The following is a 27,165-nucleotide window of genomic DNA, read 5'->3' on the forward strand; positions in this document are numbered from 1 at the left end:
TGTATTTGGTGGACATTGCTGTAGTGTATAGTCAGGGAGGTGCTATAGCACCTCCGTGGTATAGTGGAGGTGGGCAGCACTACCACACACTACCAGTGGGAGTGCGATCAGCTGGTATTCTCATTAACTAGTAAAACTGTCTGATTGACTGCGAGTCATGAATATTCATGACCACTCTAGCGTGAACTCTTGACCCTGCTCGATCCGGCGAAAGTATTTTACTGGACTCTTTTTTTCTCGGGTATCGCAGTTCTCGGCGTATCGCAATCCTCGGGTGTCACGCCCTCATACGGCTTGACGTGTACACGATCACTGCTACGAGTAAAAAGAGTCCAGAAGCTAGACTAGTTAAACCCCGGCGCGGGGCGTTGAGTACCGGTACGTGTTGGGGTCGCTGTAACCGCACCAGCGACCCCAACCCGTACCGAGTCGGGTTAGGGTCGCTGGTGCAGTTAGGATGGGATTTGCTGTGACAGTAGGGGATGTTGTTGTTGTTGTTGTTAAGTTTTGTGGCGTACAAATATTTAAATTTAATTCATGTGCCGAATATTGACGCCATCGCTTCCCGGTCTTTTATGGCTAAGATGATTCGTACTGCATCGTAGTGTAGCCATCTACATGTGGGTTTCTGAATTCTGTATCTTTTTGGCTTTTGTTGTTGTTACAGTATTTTTCATGAGGGGTCATGGCGCTTACACAATGTTCGAGAGCCATGTGAAGGTGTTCAGCTGAAGATTGCGGAGCATGTGCATGTTGCATATAAGAATTTTACGTCATGCCACAAGCAGAGCTACTAAACATGTAGATCTACAGCGCATATCGGTGAAAATTGGTACCGGGTTTTGCCTCCAGTCAATCTTGAAAACTATGTTTGTCATTGGTCATAATTTGTATGATAACATTTGTCATTAGCGTGTGAAAATAATCTTGTCCATGTTTTTATATGAAATGGTTAAAAATAATTTGCCCAATTTATTTACTGTGGGAAAAACCCTTAAACTGGTGCAAATGGGGTATCTTACGCTAGATCTTAATATAGATTCTAGATCTACTATAAAAACAGTGATGTGCACACTAAAAATTTTGTAAGCTTTAGTGATTAATTTAAATTACAGTAACATGGAAGTTGGAACCCACAGGAGGTTTCAGCCCTCTGATGACAGGAAAGGCAGCCTCCTGGAAGGCAACAACTGTTTGGGCAGTAACTGCCATGGTTGGTAGAATAGGTTCCAGATGCGAGTGGTTCGGGGATAAAAGGAGAATTTGTAGGAATCAGTTGTTCCTTCGGGGACGGTGGACTTGTGTAGATTATTTGATATGATCTCTTCTGCTCGTGTATAGAGCTTGGGTTATGAAGTGAGGAAGTCTAGACTTGCTAGTCTATACTAGAATACGTTCTACTGTAGATAAACTTAGTCTAGTTTAAAGCCGCTTAATCAGAGCCAGAAAGTCAATCTTTAGCCTTGAAGAATCGGAGACTTGATCCCGGTTTGTACCAACTTGTACAAAATAATTTTGAAAAGCAGGTCAGTGCAGAGGCCACAGACAGAGCAGAGAGCGGTGATTGTGACTGATCTTTGAACACTTTTGAAAATTACTACTCATAGGGCATAGGGGTCTAAAATCTACGCTACTAGATTTTATAGATGGGTCTAACTTGAGTAGACCTAACCGCCCATAATTAAACCATAAGTGTCCAAAATTTGACCACTGAGTAGTCTAGACCAATCTACATGTAGAAAGAAACCTATGTTTTTGCATGTTTGTGGCCAGGGCCATTTCAGTCATTGATGAAAAGGCCCATTCAGGTGTCACTTTCCATAGCACTTGCAAGCACCTGTAACTCCTGCTTGTGTTCTAAAATGGGACTAAGCACAAATGATGTTCATTAGCTGTTTTATTGATGACTAAAAGTGCCCTTTCCAGAAAAAAACACCGTGCCGGAAACAGGCTTGTTTGCGGGTTGTTTACTCTAATAGTACTAGTCCTGGACCATCTACATTGTACTAGTACTAGACTACATGTACATGTACATCTAGATCAAGTAGGTTTATAGAAACTAATCCAGAGGTGCTCCATTACACAGTTGTACTGTGGGATACTTCATGTTCATGGTCACATAGTAGAACTGGTTCTATCATTAGTAGACCAGAGAGGTCCCCGCCCTAGATGTAGATAATTGTACTACTTGCAGTACGACTACACTATACAGTAGAGTCTAGTTCACAATTTTCAGCTGCTGCAGAAAAGTGTTGCTTCTCGCTGGAACTGTGTAGATCTAGATAATTCTAGATCTATATGAGACTCGGTGTTTGGGAAGATTGGAGCTTGAGTTGAATGATGAATGATCTAGTTGTAACTGTGTTGCACTGGAGCTTCGTATAGCTTTGGAGAAGCAAAATAAAGAGCATGAAATTAGTCATGTTAATTCCAATTGATAATCTAACCAACTCGAGGACTTAGGCCTGATAGTTACTCCGACTCCCATTTTTCAATTCTTGTTTCTTGGTGAAAATATCTCCTTAAAAGTGCCATCAGGTGCTCTCATTGACCTCATTTCATTCTAAAAAAAAGGCAATGGTAATGACAAGAACCCAGAATCCTGATTGGCTGTTGCTATGGGAAGTTATCATTCCAGCAAGAGTTGCTATCCTAACATTTTTTTATGAAATGGGGGCCGGAAGTGTTGTTTTGTTTGTTTGTTTAGTATTATAGATCCATACAGCTAAATTTAGTAGAAGGAGGTGGGGAAAATGAACCAAAATACTAACATGATCCACAACTTTTGTATGCTTTTGCTGTTTTGTTTGTTTGTTTATTTGGTTTTCCTCCATCCATTTTGAAACTAGAAATGTCGCTATGGCGACTGGTATGCCTCTGCCATAATGCATGATTCTCCTAATAGGTCTAGATAGTGCATGTGGACAATGTGTGATTACATTTTCACAAAATTGGCAAAATATTAAAATGACAAGTTTGTCAAAAATGTGTTGAATGTTTACCTTCCTAGGTTTAATTGGATGAATAGGAGAGTATGTATTTTGGGGATTTAAGGACTTTGACTTGACTTTGACCCATTCATACGTTTATAAAAATGCATTGAGTAATTTTCAAGGTATGGAGAAAAAGTGCAATTTCTGTATTGAATAGTCTAGTAAATTGTTACCATTCTCATCTGGCCTTTGACACTAAAATTCATAAGATAATCACTGTCAGGCAGAACATGCATAAATATGTAGAGTTTCAAGATAACTTGAGCCACTTCCGAGATATGGAGGAAAAAGTTAGTTCAGCACTTTCACTTGATCTTTGACCTTTTGACCTTTGAGGCAAAAAAAAAAACCTTCAAGAGAATCTCTCATCCATAAACCAAGTTTAAAAAAAATAATCCTGCTGGCATTGCATAAACATGAGAGAAATAGTAAAATTTTGAAGTGTTGCCCTTGACCTTTGACCCCTGACCTTTGACCCCATGAACCCTAAATTCTCGAGATAATCACTGCCAGTCAGTACACTATGTTCCATGAAGATACCTTGAACAATTTCCAAGGTACGGAGAAAAGAAATGAAGTTTTAATATTTTTACTTGACCTTTTGACCTTTGACCTTTGACCTCATGACCCAAACTTTTACCACAGAATCCTAATTGGGTAATACATGTATACACTAAGTTTCAAAAAAGAAAATATCTTAAAGGCATTGCATAGATATGGTGGAATGTATTTGACCATGACCTTTTGACCTTTGACCTTGAGCAAGTGCACCCAAAAGTTTATAGGCACAACTTCACCCCCTAATACACATACATGCCAAGTTTCATTAGGATACCTCAAAAGGTTTTGATAGTTATGATGTCCACAAAATTCATTACGGACGGACGGACAACCCGAAAACATAATGCCTCCGGCACCACTTCGTGGTGGAGGCATAAAAACATTATTGGCCTTCTGCTCAATGGCCATTCATGCTGCAATATACTACACTTTATTTTAAAACTGTGACATCCTGGTGGAAGTTGCTGTACTTAATGTGATGATCAAAACATCACCAATGAAACTACACACCAGAGTGTGATTTTCATTAACTACACAGGATGTTGCCATTATTTTTTTTTTTTGTCTGCAGGAAGAAGCATGGTATCTGTGACTTTATTCTTCAAACATTGTTCAAGTTGTATTATGATTCTCCTGCGTGGTTAAGTACAGAACATGCATCCCGCCATCGGGCTAGTGTTACACAGTTGTATCACCAGCAGAATGTTAAAGGGGATGGCTAGTAACTGATCAGTGGAAATAGTGGGAATGCTGGGGTATGATTGTTCCAATTCTTGTGGGATTCATTTAAGAGTATATAATACCGTGTATATCCGTTGTTGTGTGAAAATTATTTGCTTTAGAATGGTCTCATATTCAGGTAATGTGCAGTTTAATGTTTCCAGGCTAGCATGCCTGTACAGTGACTGCACATTGCTTGAATATGAGACCATTCTGAAGCAAATAATTTTCACACAACAATAGATATAATGTAATGTACTCTTAAATGAATCCCACAAGAATTGGAACAACCATCCCCCAGCATTCCCACTGATTCCCACTGATCAGTAATACTAGCCATCCCCTTTAAACCTTACTGCGTGTATTATACTGGCAAAACCTTAGATGTTTATAACTTTTGTGACTGCAACATTGAAATATTTCATGATGAGAACAGCCCTAGTATAATGAAAGTTTGACCATTTTCCAGTGAGAACCACAGAAGGTTGGATAGTGCCATAAACATTCTCTCTATTTGTCTCAAGTTTTACTACTGACCATAGATTGCAGGACTTGCTGTCAGTTTGTAATAAAACTATATATAATTCAAATACAAACTTATTTATATTGCTTATTAAAATGAGTGTCATGCAGGGTTTGAACTTCTTCTTAAAGCACTGAGAATCAAAACACAAATTCTTATCACATCTAAGTAAAGGATTGTTCATGTTTGAATTTAAATGAATTTGAAAATTTGGTGATGATAAATTTTAGGTCTAAAGGTCAGTGAACATCCTTGAAGCATGCTGAATTTACAATGACCTTTCTTGTAATGATTGCCTAGTCAGACTACAAAAAGTTCAGTGTCTGTGGGTACAAGTCAATTGGAAATCTATAAAACACACACACACACACACACACACACACACACACACACACAAGTCAATCAGAAATCACTCCAAGATCAAATACTGAGAGGTTGGAAGGACAAGTAGTGTTCAGTTCATAAACAGAACTTTTCCAAAAAAGTTTCTCACACATTTTAGGTAATGTCTGTCAGTGCTAAGGTCAGCTGTCCCTAGCTTTGTGGGACTTCATTAGGCTCTTGTATTGCATGGTCACAACTTAAACTACCGGTATGTAGACTTTGTATTGTTTATACATGTATCACACGACCATGGCTGCAAAGCATCATGAATGCCTACTTCCTTGTACTCTTGTGATTGTCAACCTTTTATCTTTTTGCATCTCTTACAGATACCTGCCTTTGCTCGGCCACCATCTAATGCAAGACAGACATGCGTTGCGGCCCTGAAATCAACTCAAGTTATGTACTCTATAGCAGCTCAGTAGTGACTACAAGAGCCTGAAGTTCACAGACACCTGTCTGCACAACTCAAGCATTCATTTTAAATTCATGACCACATCCCAGAGAACATCATGAATTACATCCCAGACTACAGCCTGTTTGTGGAGTATGCAAATACGTATGCCACTCTCCCACTATTCCCTGTCTTTGACATTGCTCACTACATCATGATGATTGTTGCCCTCAGGAAAGACACAGGAGATGGTGAGTGTGGATTGTGAGCCTCTCAGACTTTTCTAAATGAAGAAATTACAGAGGAAAAATACACATATTGTTGTCATGTTATGGTCTTCTTTGACAACTTTGAAACTTGCAAGACTGCTCACAAACTCAATGCTTTCTGCAGAGATAGAGACAGAGAGAGAGAGGGGGAGGGGAAAAAAAAAAAAAAAAACAGTCCTTCTCTAGGATGGCCTTCAAAAATATGGCTGTGTGTTCCCACAATGGTTATTAATCAATTTGATGTTGTAGCAGTTGATATTTGTAAGGCATAATTTCACATTAACAAGACTTACGGATCTTTAATTTTGTTACTTGGCTATATGTGCAAGGTTACTCAGTTATAGGCCTATCTGCAAGTACTTATACCTTGTGTTTCCTGATGGGGGCTACTTGAGAAGGCAATACTTCCTACATGGTTTGTTTTGGGGTGTTTTTTTTTTCTTTCTTTTTTGATGCGCTAGCATTATGCCCACACAACATGTGGAAGAACACTTTTCCAAAGTCTTTAAATCATGATATCACATTTGCTTCCAGTTGAAAATATCTCAATGTTACAAATGTTTGATTTCTTTTAAAATGTCACTGCTCATACTTGCACAGAGTTGGATTGCTGCACCTCAGTGAAGAAGAAAAGTTACATAATTTGTAGCTTTGAGACCAAGGGGGGGGGGGGGGGGTCAATTTGACCCTCCCTTCAGATCTCGGCCGCCGATCTGGCGATCGCCGCAAAATTTTGCCTAAAGATAGAGCCGGGTGTCAACTACAAGATTCCATGGTCATACAATAGAAAAATATTTGCTTTCTATTTTTAATCAATGAATTATGCAAATTTATGCATGAAATCATATTTTCGCCTATAACTCCATTAATAAGGCTGAAGGATTGCTAAGTTTTTTTGTCAGTGTTCCTCAAGACACATCAAACAATTTTCTTGTTAAAAAATAGCACAATCAAAATCAATTTCTAATGTTTGTTATTGTTTTGTTAATTTTTTATGTATTTTATCGTTTTTTCAACCTTTTGTTTTCTATTGTTTTTTTGCCAAAATTTGTTGCAGGCACTTTTTCAAGCTTATCTACACTAGAATTGATTAGTTTCAATGGTTAAAAGTTGAAATAATCTAATTTATATCAATTTAACCAAAAAACACAATTTACATTGGATTTGCACATGATATCATGAATTTGAGCTGTTTTCGGATGGACATATGCAAAACATTACATGTAACTTCAGAACGGTGTACCCGGACGTCGCAAATTTTGTCTCAAAATATGCAGGAGACTTCAATGAAAAAGGTCATGAAACAACGCAGCAAAATCTTTACGCATTGGGGAATTGTGGCGCGAAATGTCGAGAGTAAATGATGTTAATATCTGAGCCTATTTATTCATATTCCTTCCGATATCATAAGTTGTATGGTCAGGCCCTTGTCATCACACCATAACTTCCACACCATACTTAAGAGATCAGATTACACATGTACAGTGTGTACATACTCGCATACATTATTTTTACACAAATTCTTGCATCATTCTTGACAGCTAATTTTGGTTTGAAAATGTTGCATAAGAATTGATGTATGCACATGTGAATAACAGCATAGTTCATCCAAGGAGGTTCGAGAAAAATCGAGTCACAACAGTCTTATTCGCCCATGCTCGAAGCCGCCACAAAAAAATGTTTGAAATATGTGTCAAACTGGATCTGCCACTCAGATGCGAAGACAATTGACTCGTGTCTCATTGCATAATCACCAGCCACTTTCCAAGGAAGATATGTCTTTGTGATGGTAATCACTTTTCACTATCCCTACTTACAAACGATGGGCGGTAGACAATGGTAAAGGCACGGGGGTGCGCGAATAGAAATTGCTCAAATATTGCTGAAAAAGATATCAAAATTATTCGACTGTACGTGTCTGTACACTGATCTGACATATTAATTTATAAAGAACTATACTTGAAGATGATACCATATTAGTTTCATTTGGCGGAAATAAGGAGAAAAGTGATAAAACCGGCTTTCCATGAGGGTAAAATTTCAAACACTTTCACAAAATACAGCTCAGATTTACACTTTCACACATATTTTCGAATGGAATTGACTTTTGTTTGATATGCTTCATCATTAGGTGAAATTTCATTGCATTTGATATAAATGAGCAGCATATACCCGATATTATGTTAGCGATTGCTCAGAAAGATGGCGGCTTCAAGCATCGAACATCAAAGGCACAAATGCACCTGTGGAATTCTTTTGTCCATCCATAGAAAACTGACAGCTGATTGAATAATTATAGTCAGAGTACTTTGTAACTCCATCTCTCGAACCTCCTTGGTTCATCAAAGGCATGAGGTTTGTTTCATCATGGTGAATGGACTAGGTCATGTGATGCATTTTCCAGCAATTAATATCAGCTTTTGTTGTATATCCCCTAATACACATACACATAGATAACATTTCCAGTGAAAGGTTGCTCAATACTCGAGGCTATAATTTTGTCATGAATATAGTTCCTGAATTTCCCTCCTTTTATGGAATGAATTATACATTAGATTTTCGTTATGCACAAATATTGAAAAATGGAAACTGTATTCAGATGCAGACATCATTGAAACTCCACCTGTGCATTTATAGCAAACATACCAAAAAATTGTACATATTTTCTTCTACTCTCTAGCTGTTTTGTATGTTCAATTGCATACACAATGTAGAGGTTGGATTTCACAAGATGCCAGCACTTTGATATAGTATTAGTATTATTTATCTACCATACTTTTTTTGTTTTCGTTTGTTTGTTCGCTTGTTTTTTCAATGTAGGGTTTCTCTCACTGGCGGAGAACAACCCGCTAGCATGCTGGTTGTGCAGCATGCTGTCCTCGTTTGCTGGCTACATACTGAGTAATGCTCTCCTTGGGCAGTCACTGGTCGCTCCATTTGCCTACCACATGAAGATTGGCATAGCAACTATTGTGTGGTACGTTGCATCAGCTGGACTGTCCTTTTTCATACTGCAATGCAAGCTGTGAAAAATCTCTTTTTTTTCAAAACTGTCAGAGGGTGTCGTCAAAGGGAGCTTAATTATCAATTGAATGTGAATGTTTGCAGCATTGTCAACATACCATTTGAGTAGTAGGGAACTGGATCTGTCATGTATCAAATATGAAATTTTCAATAAACATATCTCTGAGATACACTAGCAAAATAACTACAATATTACTCCAATTATATGAAAGGTGTCAATTTTTTTGTTTGCTAAGTTTTGAGTTATTTCATTTTTACTTGAATCACATTTTTAAACTAACAATGTATTGAACACTTGGTAGTGTGTGGATTTATGGGTGCCCATTTAATACACTATACAGAGGCTTTACAAATTCAAGGAATGGGTTTTGATGTGATTATTAGTGGCCATTTCTGATATTTATTGATACTTGATATACAATTTGAAGCTTTAGAAGTAAACTCGGATGATATTCTACACTCTGCATAATACTTTTGAACATGGACTAATATTCATCATGGTTTAAAGCAGAATACTAAAGGAAACGCATATTTTGTTGGATCATTCCCCCATTTCAAGCTTAGAGCATGTTAAACACAGCGGCCTTTAATTCATCCAATTAGAAAATTGCGTTTTGGAGAACGGCTGCTTAGAAAAATTGCATCCTGAATCATGTTCAATCGGAAGATCCGTGGTTATTTTGGGGGTGTGTCCATGAAGTCATGGGGTGAAGGGCAAATCCGGAAGTATCACACAACAGCCTGAGCTTACGTATACGTATGCTCCCGATGAGAGTGAGATGTTGAGGCTCGTACCCGAAATCCCAAGACATTTTTTATCAGAATGTCACAAAAAAATGAAATAAAACTGTTTTCTACTTCAAGTCTCCTGTGAAATCACACATTTCCTCGTTTAAATAAAGTCTGTTACGCGTTATTTAGGCCACAAATACAGAAGTTGTCAGGCCTAGTGCCTGTAGTGGGTGCTTCGTAGTCGATCAGTCACATGCATGCGCCCATCACCGGCCGCGTATGTCGCAGTGCAGTAGCCTTCGTGTATCAAAGAGCGGAGAAGCCTGGGCTTCGTACCTCACGTACAATGTACTATCAGCAGCTCCTTGGTACTACTACAGCTGTGTACGCCATATATTTAGCGAGTCTTTTTTTTTTCGCGAATCGGGACTTGCCAATAATTTCGCGAGTGCTTAAATTCGTGGTTGTGGAGTACACTACGGAAGGGGTATACAGAAAGAGAGTTAATATTTTGTCGTGTTTTTAAATTCGCAAAAAGCACCAGGTTCACGAAATTGGCGATAATAAAAAAACCTCGCAAAACATTCGGCGTATGTGGATCGCTAATACTAGATACTGAGTACCGGTACTACTCAGTGTGAGGGCACTACGGGCAGCCAAGTTGAAGTCTTGACTAGGCGCTAGGCCGGCCGGCTTATCTGGTGATAAAATAAATGATACAGAGCACTATGGTTTTCATCAAGAGTGATAAAACTTTGATGGACTCAGTGAAATAATGAATGGATCGTGCACTGAATTTGTGAGGGTTCCTAGCTAGATAGAATGCTGATGAGCTTTGACCGGGAGTACGGAGTGAGTGTGATATGATAAGATATGATACTACGTAGCCCGACCAGACGCTGCGCTACTTACAGCGACTGGGCTGTGTATAGTTAGATACTAAGGTAGGCCTACTTCAACTTATGATCTACAGAGCGTTGTTACGGGCCGAAATCGCCAAAAATGCGACACAAAAATGTAGAAACGCTAAGAAATTCACCTTAATTCACCTCCGATTTAGAAGATGTCGATATATCACAAGATTTTATGGCAAAAATTGTTCGAAATGCTCATGTTAGACCTTCTACTGCTCAGTTCAATGAATCTGTGCCTCCCTTTGCCGATTTTCTCTTTAGTTTGCTCGGTAGAATTAATGGGTTAAGTTGCTGTGGTGTATCGTGAAAGACGTCAATTATTCCATGACGAAAATCGTCCTGAATTATAATGCAACGTTTACATAGCGCTACAGTAAAAAGATAACTTTTCGTAGAAGGGTTAATTTGCAGTTTATTATTCCCAAAATCAGAGTGAATGATTAGATCTAATTTTGTTTTTTCATGCGCCCGTGGTAGCTGTAGTATAGGTATAGGCGCCTATATTTTTTTAAACCGACCACCCGTTTTCCCATTAAAAAGCACGTACAGTACCCTAAATCCAGTGAATGGGCAAATAGACCGGTGTTGACAATAATTATGTGTATTTACTACCTTAATGAGGATATTCTTCAATTCTTTTTCCTCCTGTTTTCTCATGTTAGTTACATGTAGGCCTAGGACTTATCCTCCTATTTTTTCTTGATTTGTATTCATGTGTGAATGTTTCAGCGTATCGCGCCCATGATTTTATACGCGAGAAAGCCGTTGAGGGAGGAGGATGGTCGATCTTTGATACTAAGTCTACTGTAGTAGACTTACTATCAAAGATCGTACACCGACCTTTGTTACTATGTAATTCCGGAATCCACTCTTCTTAATGTTACATACGGCCGAGCTGCGAAGTTGAGATTGCGTGAATATACACAGTCAAGTCGCTGCACAGCTGCGTCTGGTCGGGCTAGGCCCTACGTTACTACGTAACTTCGTAAGGATAAATATTAAAGATAGAAAGACCTAGGCCTACTGTACTGAGATGACACTGAGACCTGAGTCAAGAGCGATATTACGAAGTTAATGTGTCTCACATTTACAGCAAAGCTCATCACACAGCCGAAATTTTGACATGGACTTCTATTTTCTACACGTAGCTAAAATCTTACGGTAGGCCCTATAAAGCCTAATAACGTTAGACCCAAGTTAGTGTACATACATACAGCGCCCAGGCCGATTTAATATTGTTAGGCCTAGGCCCTACTGCTGCTCTGAAGTTCGAGTTCAAGTCAGCACTAAGCTCGGATCATTTTCAGTTCAGAATAAAAACAACTCTCACCAATCTAAATTTTGAAGTCTATCTGGCATTGGTCCTGCGTCACCAGCATTGTCCCCTGGCCTGCCGTGTGGCAAAGGCTCGTACTGCCAATCTCCAGGAAGTCCGTCCGCTTCAACCGGACCGCCCTGGGCCTTCCCCCCTAGCTCGCCCGCAGCGTCTCCCTCCTGCGCCTGGCCGTGCGGCTCGTCATCAACATCTATCTCTCCAACTTCACCAGGGTCATCATCACTAGTTTCATCATCGCTATCATCACTATTGTATATCACGCAGTTCATCATCGCTTCCACATTCAAATTCCACCAAGAAATCATCCTGATCATCACTGGCCTTAACGTACGATGTCATTTAATATCGGTATTAAAACTTTCTTTTAATACCGGGTTCCACAACAACTTGTACAATACAATGCATGCATTATGCGCGCGGGGCCCTGCGGCGCTCGAGACCTTGCGCAATTCCCTTCACCCCATGACGTCATCGGCAAAGCCTCGAAATTTACGCTGTGACCTAGATTTCAGGGGGGTGACAGGTGTAAATCTTCAATATCCTCTAACTCCACTTCAAAAAGGCCATTTTAAACGATGTAAACGACAAATTGTTCTATGTGTCCCACTCTTTGACTTCATATGTAATATAATATCTTCAGTATTCCCCTTTAATAATGCAGGTTCTATCATGTGTCATTTTGCCTTGCAGGTACCTGATCTTCTACTCACCTGGAGATGTATTCTATAAGATTGTTACCAGCTTTCCAGGGAAACTGGTTGTAGGGCCCATGAAAGAGGCTGTACGGGCCCGCAAAGTGGGCCTTGGTGTACTCCAAGCAGCCAAGGTCTATCCTCAAGGGTTCTTAATCATGGTCATAATTGGCACAGTCAGAGGTTAGTCCCAGAGCTCTGTTTTTATTTTGAAGGCATTTTAACTCAATGTTAATAGGTTTTGAATAATTTCCATAACAAGTGCGAAAGATACTGTACAAGCTGTTATTTTTGCGAATTTTGGGAATCGTTGTTGGACCACAAATTTAACAAGACATAAAAATGTTGCCATGCGCTATGGTAACCATGCACTTATGAAAGCATCGGTTTGCATTTTGGAAGACATCTTGGGAAATGTCTGTGACCTCAGATCATTTGCAAAAATATCTGTACTCAAAAATAACAGCTTATACAGTACATGCATGTATATGTACAGTGTAAGTCTCTGGCATGAATTCTCCTGCACACTTTCGTGTCCATACACTTTCATATTCTAACCACTATGAAACACTGGCAGTCTGTTGATTCACCCTTCGTCCATATATTGAACTTGGCTTTCATACGAGTTGGACGAACTATTCAAATGTAATGATTTGAATCCACAAGTAAAGCCCATTGTAAAACAATAAAGTGACAGGGATCATAATCCCGTGTGACAGACAATAAGTCTTGAGATGTACTTGTCAGTTAGCCTTTGACAATATACCAGTTTGTAGTTCCACTTTTTGCTTGAGCAAAAAGAAATTAAAAAAAAAAAAAAAAAAAAAAAAAAAATAGGTCAGTTGTACCCGCAGGCTTTTAAGTTTTTAAATTCACTGAAATAAACTTCTGTAATGTAATGAAACTTCCTGTAATCCTTCCAAATAGTGCTGGTCAGTACATCCACCTGACAGCAAAAAAGTGTTCATTTAAGCATAGTATTTATTCAATGCATCAATTTTTTTTTTCTCCAAGTGTTACTGTAAAATGAGGAATGTTCACGTGCATTTTAATTTCGCGAATTTCACGAGCGCCAAGATTCGCGAAATTAAAATCACGCGAAATTTCTTGTCTACACTATATGCATTTAACACCAGTGGCATTTCGCGAAAATTTCATGCCAAGAAAAAGGCCGTCAGCTCCAATTCGCGAAAATTTCTGGCCGCGAATATATAATGTTTTACAGTAATTGATGGATTATTATCAATGGTCACCGGTCTAAGCAAGCCATCCTCTCTTTTGAACATGAATTTCATGAATAGTTGCATAGTGCAAGCTTAGCACGATGTCGCTTGCAAACCAACTAAGAAAAAAGAATGGACATATACAAGTATGTCCCAATGTGCACATGAACTAATTATGAACTGGTTTATTGACAGAGCAAGCCGGCAGATGTGCTAAATGGGGAAGAAAAGCCCATTAAAGTGAGGCAGTCCTCACCAATTTCAAAAAAATATGTTGTTGTTGGTACCTCCAATGAACTACTTTCACCAAAAACAAACTTTCAAATCATCAAATAAGCTCGTAAATTTTGATTGAAAAAGTGTGAATCTGCATGGTGAATATGCTAATGAGCAAGTCTTGGCGGAGAGTCAGACGTCACCGAGGCACAACTCTTCCCAGCCGTGTTCTGCTCGTCATGCGTACGCTTCCTAGTTATTTATTAATTCATGTCTACTATTTATTTTATATTAATTATATATATAAATAAGCTTGAAATATTTGTTTGAAATAATAAAACCACATATTGTCACATTTTATGACAAAATCAGATATGATCATTTTGAACACTTAAATTAGTTTTCTGAGGCACGGCTGTCAACTTAGTGAGTTGGGCATCAATGACGTTGCACCTTTTTGCAGGCTCTTACACGATCGCTTGCAGGAATTATTTTTTAAAAATCGCGTACAGAGACAGTGTTTGCTTTCCACATGTATAAATTGGTGAAAGGTTATATTTTTTACTCTTCTTAAAGGCCGCGTCACACCATTCCGGGCAAGCCACGCGGGCTTGTGGCGAGGAGGTAGTTTCCAGCACGTAGAAGATTTTCAGCGGCGAACAAGAATGTTTGCAGTTTTCGTTCATGCCTTGTCATAGCGTACGGGGGAACTTCTGCAGCTTGACTTGCGGGGAAACAAATTTACTCCCCGGAGCTCTCCGCAGTTGGTCCGCACCTGACAGTATCTAGCGCGTAGTTGCCCGGAGGTGCTCACGCAAGTCCGATTTAACCGCAGCCAAGTTTTGAGCATGACCAAAACTTTTTCCGGGTGAGTCGCTGGAATGCCCGTAGAGGTCCACGCAGAACGCCAGTAGGAGACCCTCAGCGGCAGTACTTCCCAGGCAATTCCCACGCAGGTACTTCGCAGTCCCGTATGCAGCCAAGATAATGAAATTCTGTGAGATTTCAGCCATTCCATTAGAGGAATTCCTTCACTGAGTTGTCAGCCCCCATGCGACTGGTACAAAGGTCACACAGTATACTCGCAAGTATAACGCGTCCAGCAAGTAAGATACATGCGCTGACTCGCACAAATCCTTTTCCGCCCTCAGGAATGTCCGGTATGCTAGAAAATCCCTACATGTAACAAGCCCGAGTAGCGTGCCCGGAAAGGTGTGACAGGGCCTAAACACGGTTGCGGGTAAAAAAATATGCGTGCGCACCTCTGGGCGACTACTTTTGAGATACATGCTAGGTACTGTCATGTGCGGATCATCTACGGGGACCTCCGGATAGTCAAAATTGTTCTTTGCAAGTCGCACGCAAGGCTGGTGTGACACGGCCTTAATTATCATACAGTGAAAATTCTCAGGACTGCCTCCCTTTAAAGGGATGAAGTTATCAGCCTTCTACGTATGACAGACTTTCCTGTTCAGTTCACACATACAGTATGAAGATGGCAGTTTGTATTGAATTGAAATTTACTTATTAAAGTCGGACGATCCTAACCCCTAATGGTACTTTATTTCGTAAACTCCCGAACAAATGAAGTTTGTGCATGCAATTGCGCAGTGCCAGACTGCAGTGCTATATCCATAAATGTGTGGGACAATGCTGCCACTGAGACACGGGTGTGTGTGTGTGTGTGTGTGTGTGTACACGCATCATACACAAACATTGTGACCGCGAGCTGCGGTGATTGGAGGAGAGAGGCCAGAAGACGTGTGGCTCTTTTGGTTTCTCTTCATGCGCATGCGCACTGAGAGTGTGCGTCCATTCAGAAGCTCGCGTGGCTCGGACAACCATTTTGGGTCAGATGATTTTGAGCCGCAGTCGTGTTCACTGACCCATTGAGCCAGCGCTATTCTCATTCGGTGTCACAACATTTGATACAGAATTGGGGAGGCAGCGTGTTGCATTCGTCTCCTTGCCGCACAAACCACTCGCCACGATTGTAAGGCTTTAAATTTCTCAATTGAAGTCAAGAAATAAAACTACCCTGGAGGTATTCTTTAGTTTTGTTTTTACATTCCCTAGAATATTATGAGTGCATTTACTGTAAATATTGAATTTCATGTGTCACTACTTTGAACTGAATTAATGAGTAATTTTTTTTTACATCCTTTCAAAGTGTCAAAGTGAGTGTTTCATCTTGTTAAGCTCTTGAGTGTAAATGCAAATGACAGGATGCAGAACTTTAGCTGCTGTTGTATGCTGAAATAAATTAATATTTTTGGAGACCACACACAAAGACTTATTACCTGTAGTTCTACAAATCCCCCTCTCCCATACTTCACCAATAAAGAATTCTTAAAGAAGTTGTTCCACAGGAAAAATTGATTCAATTTAGTATTAACATGAATTCAGTTGTTCATTGGAACTTTTATCAATATGCGAGTAATTCACTTGTTTGCAAAAAGAAAAAACAACAACAATTGCATTAGAACTTGCTTTACATAAGCAAGTGAACAGATATGTATACCTGTACACCAAAGATTTAAGGACATTCCAATATTCTTATGAGTATGGATTGCAAGAAAAGACAAAGAGGTTTTCTTTCTCTCTCTCTCTCTGTGGGTGAAGACAATGCGGCTACACTGTGCCTTCATAACTGTTCTGGATTGCTTTTAGAATTAATGTTTTTCTTCATAACAGGGTCTGGAAGTGCATTCATGCGTATCTTTGAAAGAGTGCTGCGTGGAGCTGGGAACCTGTCACAGAATGAACTCCTCAACCCTTCCTTGTATGTATCAAGCAAATGTGACCCTGCACCTCAAAACAAACAAAAAGTCGCTAGACATGAATTTTTAGTTAAGACCATATTCTAAAAGAGCAGACTTTAAGCTTTAAAATGATGTATAACTCAAATCAAATGGACTCTCCTAACCTATCTAAATATTGGAAAGAAAGGACAAACTCAGGAAAAGTGTGAACCGAGAAAAGAGGCTCTGAAGTACAGTGTCTATTCAAGCGCTTAATCTTTACCAAACCGTGCTGGCTGTGCGATGAATGGGACAAAAAACAGGAAGTAAACCACCAGAGTAACAACAATGAAAGGATTATCAGATTTAACTGAAATTAAGCATGCCTCATTAACACATTCTGTCCATAATCAATGCCAACTTTCAAAGCAGTAGCACTATCCTTTCAAATGTTATTAGAGTTGAAAGTGAAGAGTGTGGACAAGGTTTTTCAGAAATGAAAAAGGGATCCTAATCACACTATTCTACCAAAAACGTTCGAGATAAACTGCTAAAAAACACACTTTCCTGCCCGTTTCATGATACCAAATTTTAGCATAATGTAAAAGAAGACCCGCTCTTTCAGAAAATATAAAAAAGTCAAGTTCGGCTAGGTTGACCCATTTCAATTATTTTCAGTCCTCACGCAAAATCAGTGTGTGCGACTTTATGTTCGTTTTGAGGTGCACGGTCACAAATAATGAAACCCTTTCAAACAATGCTATAATGCAGTGTGATTATTGGGAAACATTCAATAACAGACAGATTAGGGAGTGGTTTTCCAGTAGCAGTAGACTGTATCTAGAAGAATGCCATTGGCTTTTCTTCTCTCTCTCTCTTTTTTTCTTTCAGTTGATTATGATCTTTGATATCACAATAAATGCCTGCTGAAAGGCAATGTTGCATTTTTCTGTACACTGTATGTGTAAAAGCAGTGAAGAAGCACAATAACACAGTGAAGTTAGAAGATCCTACATTCTAACACAGCACAGTGCATGTTTTATGAGATCAGACGGTATACCCACCATGTAACTTTGACCTGGGTTACAAATGGGTATCTGGGGAAGCTTGATTAGTAATGTTGACAGGACCCGTCCGAGATGGAAATGCCTACACTCAAGGGATAACCCTGGGTAATTAAGACCATAATGATTCTTTTATGAAAGGAATGACCGTCTAGATGTGTGTGTAAGTAGATGATATGCTGGCATTGATTAAGTGTTTTTTGTTTTTTTTTCCTGTACTGTTTAGTTATCCTTACTCTGGCCTATGTTTATTTATGGCAGGAAACACAAATCTCTGTTAATTAGGTGACCTACAAGAATCCCATGTCCAGTCCTCAAAGTTCAGGGGGAAAAAAAATTATTCATCTCAACAAATAGCATCAACCTTGGAAACATTTACTTCTCTTGCAGACAACTTACAGACTTGTATCTGCTACCAATTTTGCTTTCTGGTCTTGTATCATGTGATAAAGGACAAGGATTAGACATGTTTTGTTTGATCATTATTTTGTCCAGTAAAAAGAAGAAATGCTTGTAAAAATTTCCGACCTACTGTTTTCAACACAACTTCTTTTTAAAACTTGAACTGCTTGAATCAAAGACCTGATGCACTATCTAAACTGACTTCCCCCTCCCCCAGCACCACCAAGGCTACCATTCTGTGCAGCATCCTCCTTTCTCTGGAGAACCTGGGATACATCACCATCCCCTCCCCTGAGCTGATGTTAATGCTGACAACACTCCTCGTCTCCATGAAGATTGCTTCCCTGGTCTTTGGTATCACAGATCCATTCACACCCATTGAGGAGACCTGTAGGCCCGTGCTCTTTGGTAAGTGGAGGAAGGTGGATGCTCCCACTCAAGGCCCAGCCCCATCTCATGCCAAAGGGGAGAGGAAACCCAAGAAGGAATGAACCTGTCACTTCTTCAGATTACTGGTACCCATACTCCATTGAGCCAGAGTTCAATGAGGATATCAGGAAATATCCTTCACTGCCGAACTATGTCAGCTTATTTCAAAGGGTACATAATTTCTGGTATATTTCAAAACATTTAAGAAAAAAAGAAGAACAAATACAACATTGGAAAATTAACAAGAGTGTGCTAACATGCTGATACCATGAAGTCTTATGGTGCATAGTACTGATTCTATCTTGTGTGCAGTGGTGGAAAGCTGCATTTTAGTCTGTACATACCAAGAAAGTGACAAGAATATGTTTGAATGCAATAATGAGTTCAAGTATGCAAAATTTCATGCATTTTGTATTCATTTTGTGTTAATATTTAAGTGAAGAGATTGAATAGAGGAGATAGTTGTCCTATCATCGCACTTTGTCACCTCTGCTTTCTGTTCTTCACTTCTCATGCATAAGAGCTGCAAAGATATTTATATGGCTATAAATTTTTATATGGCTATATATTTGTATAGGGTGGAATTTGAGGGTTGAATTTTGAATAAAAGAAGTTATCTGGTATGTCTGGCATAAATTTTCATCTATTAACTAAAGGGGGAAAGAAGACATTCAAATGAACTCAAATCTCTATTCCCAACTGAATTTGTTTGTTCTTTTCTTTTTAGTTAATTTTGTAATCTACGAGCACCTGTCCTTGAAACGGTGTATCACCTGTAACATGCCACATTAATCAGAGATGCCACTATTCCTGCGTTCAGACGATCCCCGACTTCGCGGGGAATGTCCCGTTTGCCAGGACTTTCTCCGGGAATCCCATCGTGTGAACGCTCAATAGGACATCCCCCACTCCCCCGGCAAGCTTGTTGAGTCTGGCAACAAATTCTTGCGGGGACTGACCTTGATCTCTCATGCAGCTGTTTTCCTCAAAAGTGCACATGCTCGAAATGTGGTGGCGAAGAACTACTACATGTGTTTGTATTTGCAATCCCGCTTCCTACAGCGCCACATACGGTGACCTAACACACGGCTGAAACCACCAGCCGTGATTTTGTCGCTCTTTCAGCGGGGGATTTCAATGAACGTGTGGATGTCCGACCATAAAAAAGATACAGTCTCTCTTTTTGACATACGATATAACTCCACATTGTCATGAAGTTCATGTGGCATCTCTGCTTAATATAGAGTGCATTACAGGGATTACCAATTTGATTGATTAACATATACATTTTTCCTGGGTTCAAGTTTCATATTTGAAGTCAGGTGCATATAAAGTGCTGTAACACATACATGAACCAGTACCTACTGTATTCTGTAGATTACACTTTGTGCTGAAATTAGTCCATCATTTGCTTCATGTGTCGAGTTCTCTTAGGCTGACTAGAAAGGGGGAATTGTAATGCTAGTGGTTGAACATACATCAATACTTTGCATACAGCTGGCACTGTGTTCATATCAATCATGCCAGAGTAATGCCATGTTGACAGCTGTTGCTGAGTATCCACAAGTAACTTTGAGTTGCAAAATATGTAAGTGAGGAAAAGATGCTGAATACAGTTTTATTATTAGAACGTAGATTAATGGCACCCTTTTCCTATCAAATTTCTCGTGATGATAATAATGTGTCAAAACATCTCTTATTTCATTCCCCTTTTAAATAGATGTGATCAAGAGAAGGAAAATGATTTGTTTGTGTAGTATCTTTTTTCAATTAAGAAAATGTAGAGGTGTTTTTGCTGCAACAAAGTAAAGTAGGCATAAAAAGCTTGAAGTATACTAATTGCAGGAAACTACATGTAAGATTCACATTATTCTTACACATTCATGAGGTTCAGTACTGCAGGACACTATATGTTAAAGATTCTTCATTGTACATTTTATTGCAACATTAGAACTTCAATGCACTTCCAGCTATAAAACTGGAGAGGTAATACCAATTTGTTTGTTCGTTTGTTTGTTTGTTTGTTTGTTTGTTTGTCTGTCTGTTTGTTTGTTTGTTTGTTTTTACAGCCATTTGTAAAATTGTATGTCTTCAATAGATTTTATGTTTTTATCATGAGGAATTACTGTTTAAAACTAGTTTTATAGTGCTTGCCATCTTTTGCAGTGCAATTTAAATATTTTACATCTCAGCCATATACAGTGTAGCTGTATAATCAAAATATACACATGTTTATCGTGCAAGACTTTTAGAGGGATTAGGAGTTTGATGATTTTTGTTGTAGGACCTATTGCCATTATTGCTTCAAACAATTTACATCATGAGGTTGTGTAATGACAAATTTGTGTCTTCTTTGATTTTGACAGTGCAAGATTTTTTTTTTTTTTTTGGTAAGATGTCTGCATGAAAATGAATTATGATTTATCTGCTGGGATCCTGGCACTTTGCTTATACACCATTATATCTGCCCTTTGAATACAGTGTGGAGTCCATGAAAGATTTGCCTCTTGATCTTTGAAAATGAAAGACCACTGAGTTGTCATGACTCCTAAACTAGTAGCGTGGGAAAGTGGCATGCACATCAAAGTGACTTTTTTTTTTAAAAGTGGAAGACTGGTAACAGTAAAGCCTTCTCCATCTTAAAAAAAAAAAAGAGAAAAGAAAATGAAATGAAGGTCTCCTTATAATCAGTTGCTCTGTAAATATCTATGTTATTATGTTCTATTTTGTCAGCATTTTCAGTATAACCAGCTGCAGAGTTCGAGTGCCTACTCTTTTTGAAATTGATGCAGGTTTAAGTGTATTATTGAGAGCAAGTGAAAGAAATACAAAAGCTCCTATTTGCACTTAATGTGGGTCATATGCATAACAACAACAAAAAAAAAACAAAACACTCAAACAACTGAACACAACGAAGACAAGGAAAAAATGACCCGATCCTCATTTCATTTTTTCGAGGAAGTAAAGATTTATTGCATGTCAATTGTACTACAAATGATTATGAGAGGTGGTAAACAGGATACTAACACTACTCATTCATAGAAGAGATAAGGAGATATCTTTTCTTTTCCTACTCAACAGGAACTTCCTGCTCTGCTTAATAGTCTCATCCCAGTCTCATATTCAGTGTAATTATCCCTGATTGATCTTGGCTGGACAGGCCTAGCTTTGGCCAACTTTTGTAACGGGAAATATTTCAAAGGTATCATAAGGGTCTATTTAAAGAGAGAATTAGCTCTCTTCAGCTTCGATGATTACTACTGACGTAGGGCAAATAGGACATTAAACCTAGTAACCTAGTAGAGAAGAGGGACTCTTTGCATCCATGGTAGTATTACAAATAAGATTTGTTGTGTATTCCACACTGTACATGTACTAACTGTTTGTTTTAGTGCTTTGATATGTACATGTATATGTTAGGTATGAAGTGGGTGGCTACATGTCTGTGAACAGAGGCTGAAGGAGCATAAGCTTTCTAAGGAACACTTTGTGACATAATTTTCACATTATATTGCTCCCAGTAATATGGGTGCGTAACTCAATCTGATGTGTTGCCTTAAGTCTGTGTTTACTGCGTACGTTTCACATCACATGGGGGCGCTGTGGCATAGTGGATAAGACTTCTGACTCCCGAACGGAGGATCGTGAGTTCGAATCCCGCCCAGTGCTTACATCCTTGGACAAGATGTTTTTACCCACAATGTCCCTCTCGACCCAGGTGTATAAATGGGTACCTGGCAACGCTAGGGTAATAATAATAGCAGGGCCCTCTGGTAGAGCAGTGGCAACACTGAAGAGGCTACCCTGGGTAAATAAGACCTTATTATTATTATTATTATTATTATCACACAAAAAGTCAGAGACTAAGAGTGACTCCTGTTTGTTAGTGCAAAAATCTTGGCCCAGATTCAGCAGTGATCATGGTTTGCCGTGTGAGAATCACCCTCTGTATTGACCTTGAGCACCAGGCAACTTTCAAACTGTATGAAGGAATTTCCTGCCTGTTAATATTTTTATAATTCCACCAAACTGATGACTATACCTGTTTATGTCTGATTTGCAGGAACAGTCAAACCTGCCTTAGCAACCACCTGTCTATAGCAGTCACTTTTTTTGTCTCCCTTTGATGGCCACTATAGACAGGTTTGACTGTAAGTAACTGCATTACCCTTGTGTTGAGTAGATGACACATTCAGAATGCAAGGATATAAAGCCTATTACACTTTCTTTCTCATGGCCAAACCTTTGGCTTGTTTGAGTGAAGATCATGTTCTCGTACAAGATGCCATCATCAGGTTAAATTAGGTGGACATTGTGAGCACTTACAGTTTTCACTGAAACGATGAGATTTGAGAAAGATAACGTGATTTTGATATTTTTGAGCCCCTTGGTCTGATTGTATCATCATCATTTATTACTTGTAGTAAACAGTTTGTTTTGCTTGCATATGTAGCTACCCATATCTCATGTATCTTAGCTGATTTTAAGAGGGATTGTGTATTGTACAAAACTGATAGACACACAGTTGTGTACATGTGGGCGTTTCTTTCATTTTTGTTGATCTTTGGTGTACATGGTCCACTACAGAAAAAAAAACAGATATTGGGAAGTGACAAAGCAATATCTTTTACTTCTAAGTGTATGTGTACATACACATATAATCTGTTCGCTCATTTATTTAAGTATTTATTCTATTTCCTGTTATTTATTTAACTTTTTATCTGTTTATTCAAGCATTGCGATGATTTTGATGTTCATGCTAGGTTGATAATGCCCATCAGTGGTTTGGTTTCCTCTTCAGAAGTACTTAGAGTACTTCAAGAGTATCATTTTCACATTTTTGAATTGTCTACTTTTTCCTTTAAAATCTATACTATCAGTAAACTCCAGAGCACACTTGTGTTTGTCAGTTATTTATTTTGATAAAAAGCAAAGAACCAATGTGATATCAAATATCAAGTGGTGTAGTGTGTTGCATTGAATACCAAAAGCCATGCACAAGGAAATTTAAAGTTCACTCAAGACCCTCTTCAAAAGATAGTATTTCATTGGAGTGCTTAACTTCCTTGCATGGAAGATAATCGAAGTTGATTTTTTTTTTTTTTCGATATTGGAACATTGTGACCAATGTGGTACAGTACTCTCCGCGTAATCGGGTATCGCTTAAACGGGTACTCCGTTTAATTGGGTAGTAATGTCAAAATCAGTTCCAATGCACATCAAATTTACCTGATAATCGGGTTGCCTCTCCGCATAAATGGGTAAATAATTTTCTTCTAATATAATTTCTACCCACATTTTATCGCAGATAAAACACTTTAAGAAATCATGAATGTCAAATTTTCCATGGCTAATCGTATTCTCTTCAATTTGCAAAGAAGACCGATCATTTGGGGAGTGATTAAACATGAGTTTCCTGAAGACATATTTGTCCGTAAAAAGAGTGTAAATTATTGCTCGTGACTCAGCAGGTGTAAGGTATGTATAATGTGCCATGCAAGCTTGCGTGTTCAAGCATACAGTGTAGGTGTTTGATGCAGTGTACAATGCATGTACAATGTACATAATACACATTGTATGTGTCAACTGTGAATGAGATGTGTTCTTCTGTTAATCGGGTACTCCGCTTAATCGGGTAAGAAACGCTCTGCCCGAGCCAACCCAATTATGCGGAGAGTACTGTACTAGGAATTTATTGTTAGACCAGGTTACAATTATGTATTTGCAATCAAGCAAATATAGCATGTTGTCTGACAGGTCAAATCTGTGAGATTTAAACTTGAAACCTGTAATCATCAAACATTCAGAGTTATGACAATTTTTAGGCGGTCTCAGTATCCATATATTTTTTTTGAACCAATAAAATGGACTGTTTCTTAAATCCTAGGCTACTGTATTATGTTGTATCTCTGTGTTTTCTGAGATGTACAGAACATAAGGAAATGGAAGATGCTGCATGTCATGTATTTCAGCACAGTTTCATGTGGTGGCAGTCAAAATTTAGACTGATGTGAGTGAAAAAAAAATTGTCACTGATACAATCTGAACAAAAAACAAATGATGAAGAAATGCATGTAAATCAGACACATTTAAAACTTGCTTCAAGCTCTTGTGGAGCATATTGTCATAATTCATGATTAAGATGCAGGGAAATTATATTTATGTACTTTTGATCTTTTAGCAGTGGAAGAATGTAGCATCATCAGTTTTTTGGTGGTGGTTTTTATCAGCACATTCTCTTACTGATATGTTGTATGGCACTGACACGGGGATGTCAAAAATACTAATTGCTATCAAATAGTAGTTGAGCTTGGTAAGCTGTGGCACTGGAATCAGATGGACAGATACACAAGTGAGAAATTTCTATTTGAAGTTGGATTGCCTGTGGTGAGATATTACTGCTTTGACGAGGTGGGGTGCACACAGCCAAATACCTCGCCATTTAACATCCAGAAAGTTGAATTATTATGTCTACCTCATCAGAAAACGGGCAAGTTCCACCAGTGCAATTATCCAAAGAAACCATCACTCATGTCCAAGAAATGTCCAAAGACTCTGTTCCCTAACCATCCCAGAAGCCAAAGTGGAGTATGCTAGCGAAACATGGAACCTGTTCACTGAGCCAATGTCAACACAGACTTGAGATGGCACAATGCTGTTGTTTCTAGTGGTCAACAAGAGGTGTAACAGACATGTGCAATGAAGTAGAATGGCCCACACTCCAGGAAAATAGAGCTCAAGCCAAAGCATACATGACATAATTATTCCAACAAGAACTTGCTGAACAATGTCCCACAAAGCATCCTACTTCCTCATTCCAACACCTACCAAGGCCACCCCCACATCATGCTGCTTTTCCCTATACAGTGTTCTTTATAAAAGCGTGTACTAGCTGCGGCAATGCTCAGGAAGCACCCACCTTATGATGTCATCAAACTTCCTTATTACTTGCGAGGAGGCAGTGCAATTAGTTCCAGTCTAAATAAAAAGTGGAAGCATGTGTGTTCAGCTGTACATGCCCTGCATGAGTTATAAATGTCATTGTCACACACCTACAGTGAAACCATTGAAATTTGGTATAGAGGTCATACTTGCAAACATGCCATCTTTATAACATATATTCCATACATCCTGGTTGTCTATCACTTGCTGCATATTTGTGGGGGGGGGGGGGGTTGTGTGTGTGTGGTCTTTTAGCTAATTATGAAGATCACTTGTACCTTTCTCTTTGCTATGACAAAATGATAGGAACATTGCTATAATGTGTATGTTTTGTTTTTGTCCTATTTTGGGTTGTTGGTTTTTTTTTCATTTGTTCGTTCCAGCAATCTTCTGCATGGCTATAGAGAAAATGATGGAGTTATTCAATGCTTTTTTCTTTTTTTTTCAAGTCTGAGGTTGATATGAACCATCTCAAATTTCCTTTACTTCCTGAAGAAGGAAGCACAGTCATGCATGGTGATGGGACTTCTCGTATAATCGTCTACCTGACACTTCATGAAAACAAATCAAACAAACAAAGAAGATGAGAACATTTCTATCTTGTTCATGTTGTCTCCTACACTTACCATTGGGCAGTTTAGACACCTTTTTTTCAGCAATTGTAAATTGTACAAAAAGATTGTACAGAAGATTTGACAGAATGATACATTTGTTTCATAGTTAATCCTGTCATGCATTTTAACAAAATACTGGCAGTCACCAAGATGTCCATACCAGTGACTCATGGAGCACTTCCTCAAATTATTTCAGTGCACCAAAAACATGACAAGGGATGGAGGTACAAATTACACAGAGCAAACAGCTAAATCTAAAAGGCAACGATTTTAATGCCCATATAAAATGAATGAAAATTAAACAATGCAAATAATAACATGCCACATGCATAACTCTGACTGAAACATGTGTGGATGCCATCAAGCTTCCCATTATTAACATTGTTAGGTTTTCAATAGTGTGCCCACACTATAAGGCAGAATCACATATTTGCATTGCAGGCAAGTGTAACAGGTTTGTTTTATTTTCTTTGTTGTTTTTTTTTTTCAAACCAGGAAATGTCTATCAATTTCTTGGCAAATGTGCAAAATATGATTACACATTGTTTGCTTTACCTGCTTTTACCAGTTCAGTTTTGATAGGGCATGGACAAATACATGTTAATGTACATTATAATTATAAAACAGCAAATAACATTCCTGACCTGCATTCAGGAGGATTTTGGTGTGATGCACCTGAGGAAAATGCATGAAACATGATTATTGTAAGTTCAGAATTCACTGATTTGAACCATTTTATTCTACTGCTGTGGGTGTTTTGCATTCTGCCAGTCCATGATTTTGATAATCTCAAGATCAGTGGTGTATAGAGGATTAAAATCATGTTGTTTTCTTTACTCATTACGTCTTCAACATTGGCAAAAATCTGAGAATTGGTGGCAGTGATTACCAAAGAATGTGAGGCATGATGACATTATTCAATGCATAAAGCTGTGTTAAGAGTATGAGAGTGGAGTGTAGTGGTTGCAGAAAAGATAGACAATTTTTGTTTT

The 27,165-nt window shown here is 38.7% G+C and overlaps 1 protein-coding gene across 1 annotated transcript; it reads left to right on the forward strand.

Moving 5' to 3' along the window:
• The first annotated feature begins 5,602 nt into the window (after positions 1 to 5,602).
• LOC139717994 (trimeric intracellular cation channel type 1B.1-like) lies at positions 5,603 to 22,636 on the forward strand. The gene is made up of 5 exons (XM_071629482.1): positions 5,603 to 5,826; positions 8,665 to 8,821; positions 12,541 to 12,725; positions 16,676 to 16,763; positions 18,406 to 22,636. Exons 1-5 carry the CDS (start codon positions 5,694 to 5,696, stop codon positions 18,677 to 18,679), a joined length of 837 nt encoding a protein of 278 aa, XP_071485583.1. The 5' UTR covers positions 5,603 to 5,693; the 3' UTR covers positions 18,680 to 22,636.
• The last annotated feature ends 4,529 nt before the right edge of the window (positions 22,637 to 27,165 follow it).

This window comes from Diadema antillarum, unplaced genomic scaffold (assembly GCF_040938485.1).
Source record: "Diadema antillarum isolate AM-2024a unplaced genomic scaffold, OU_Dant_1.0 scf00000086, whole genome shotgun sequence".
Classification (NCBI taxonomy): Eukaryota; Metazoa; Echinodermata; class Echinoidea; order Diadematoida; family Diadematidae; genus Diadema; species Diadema antillarum.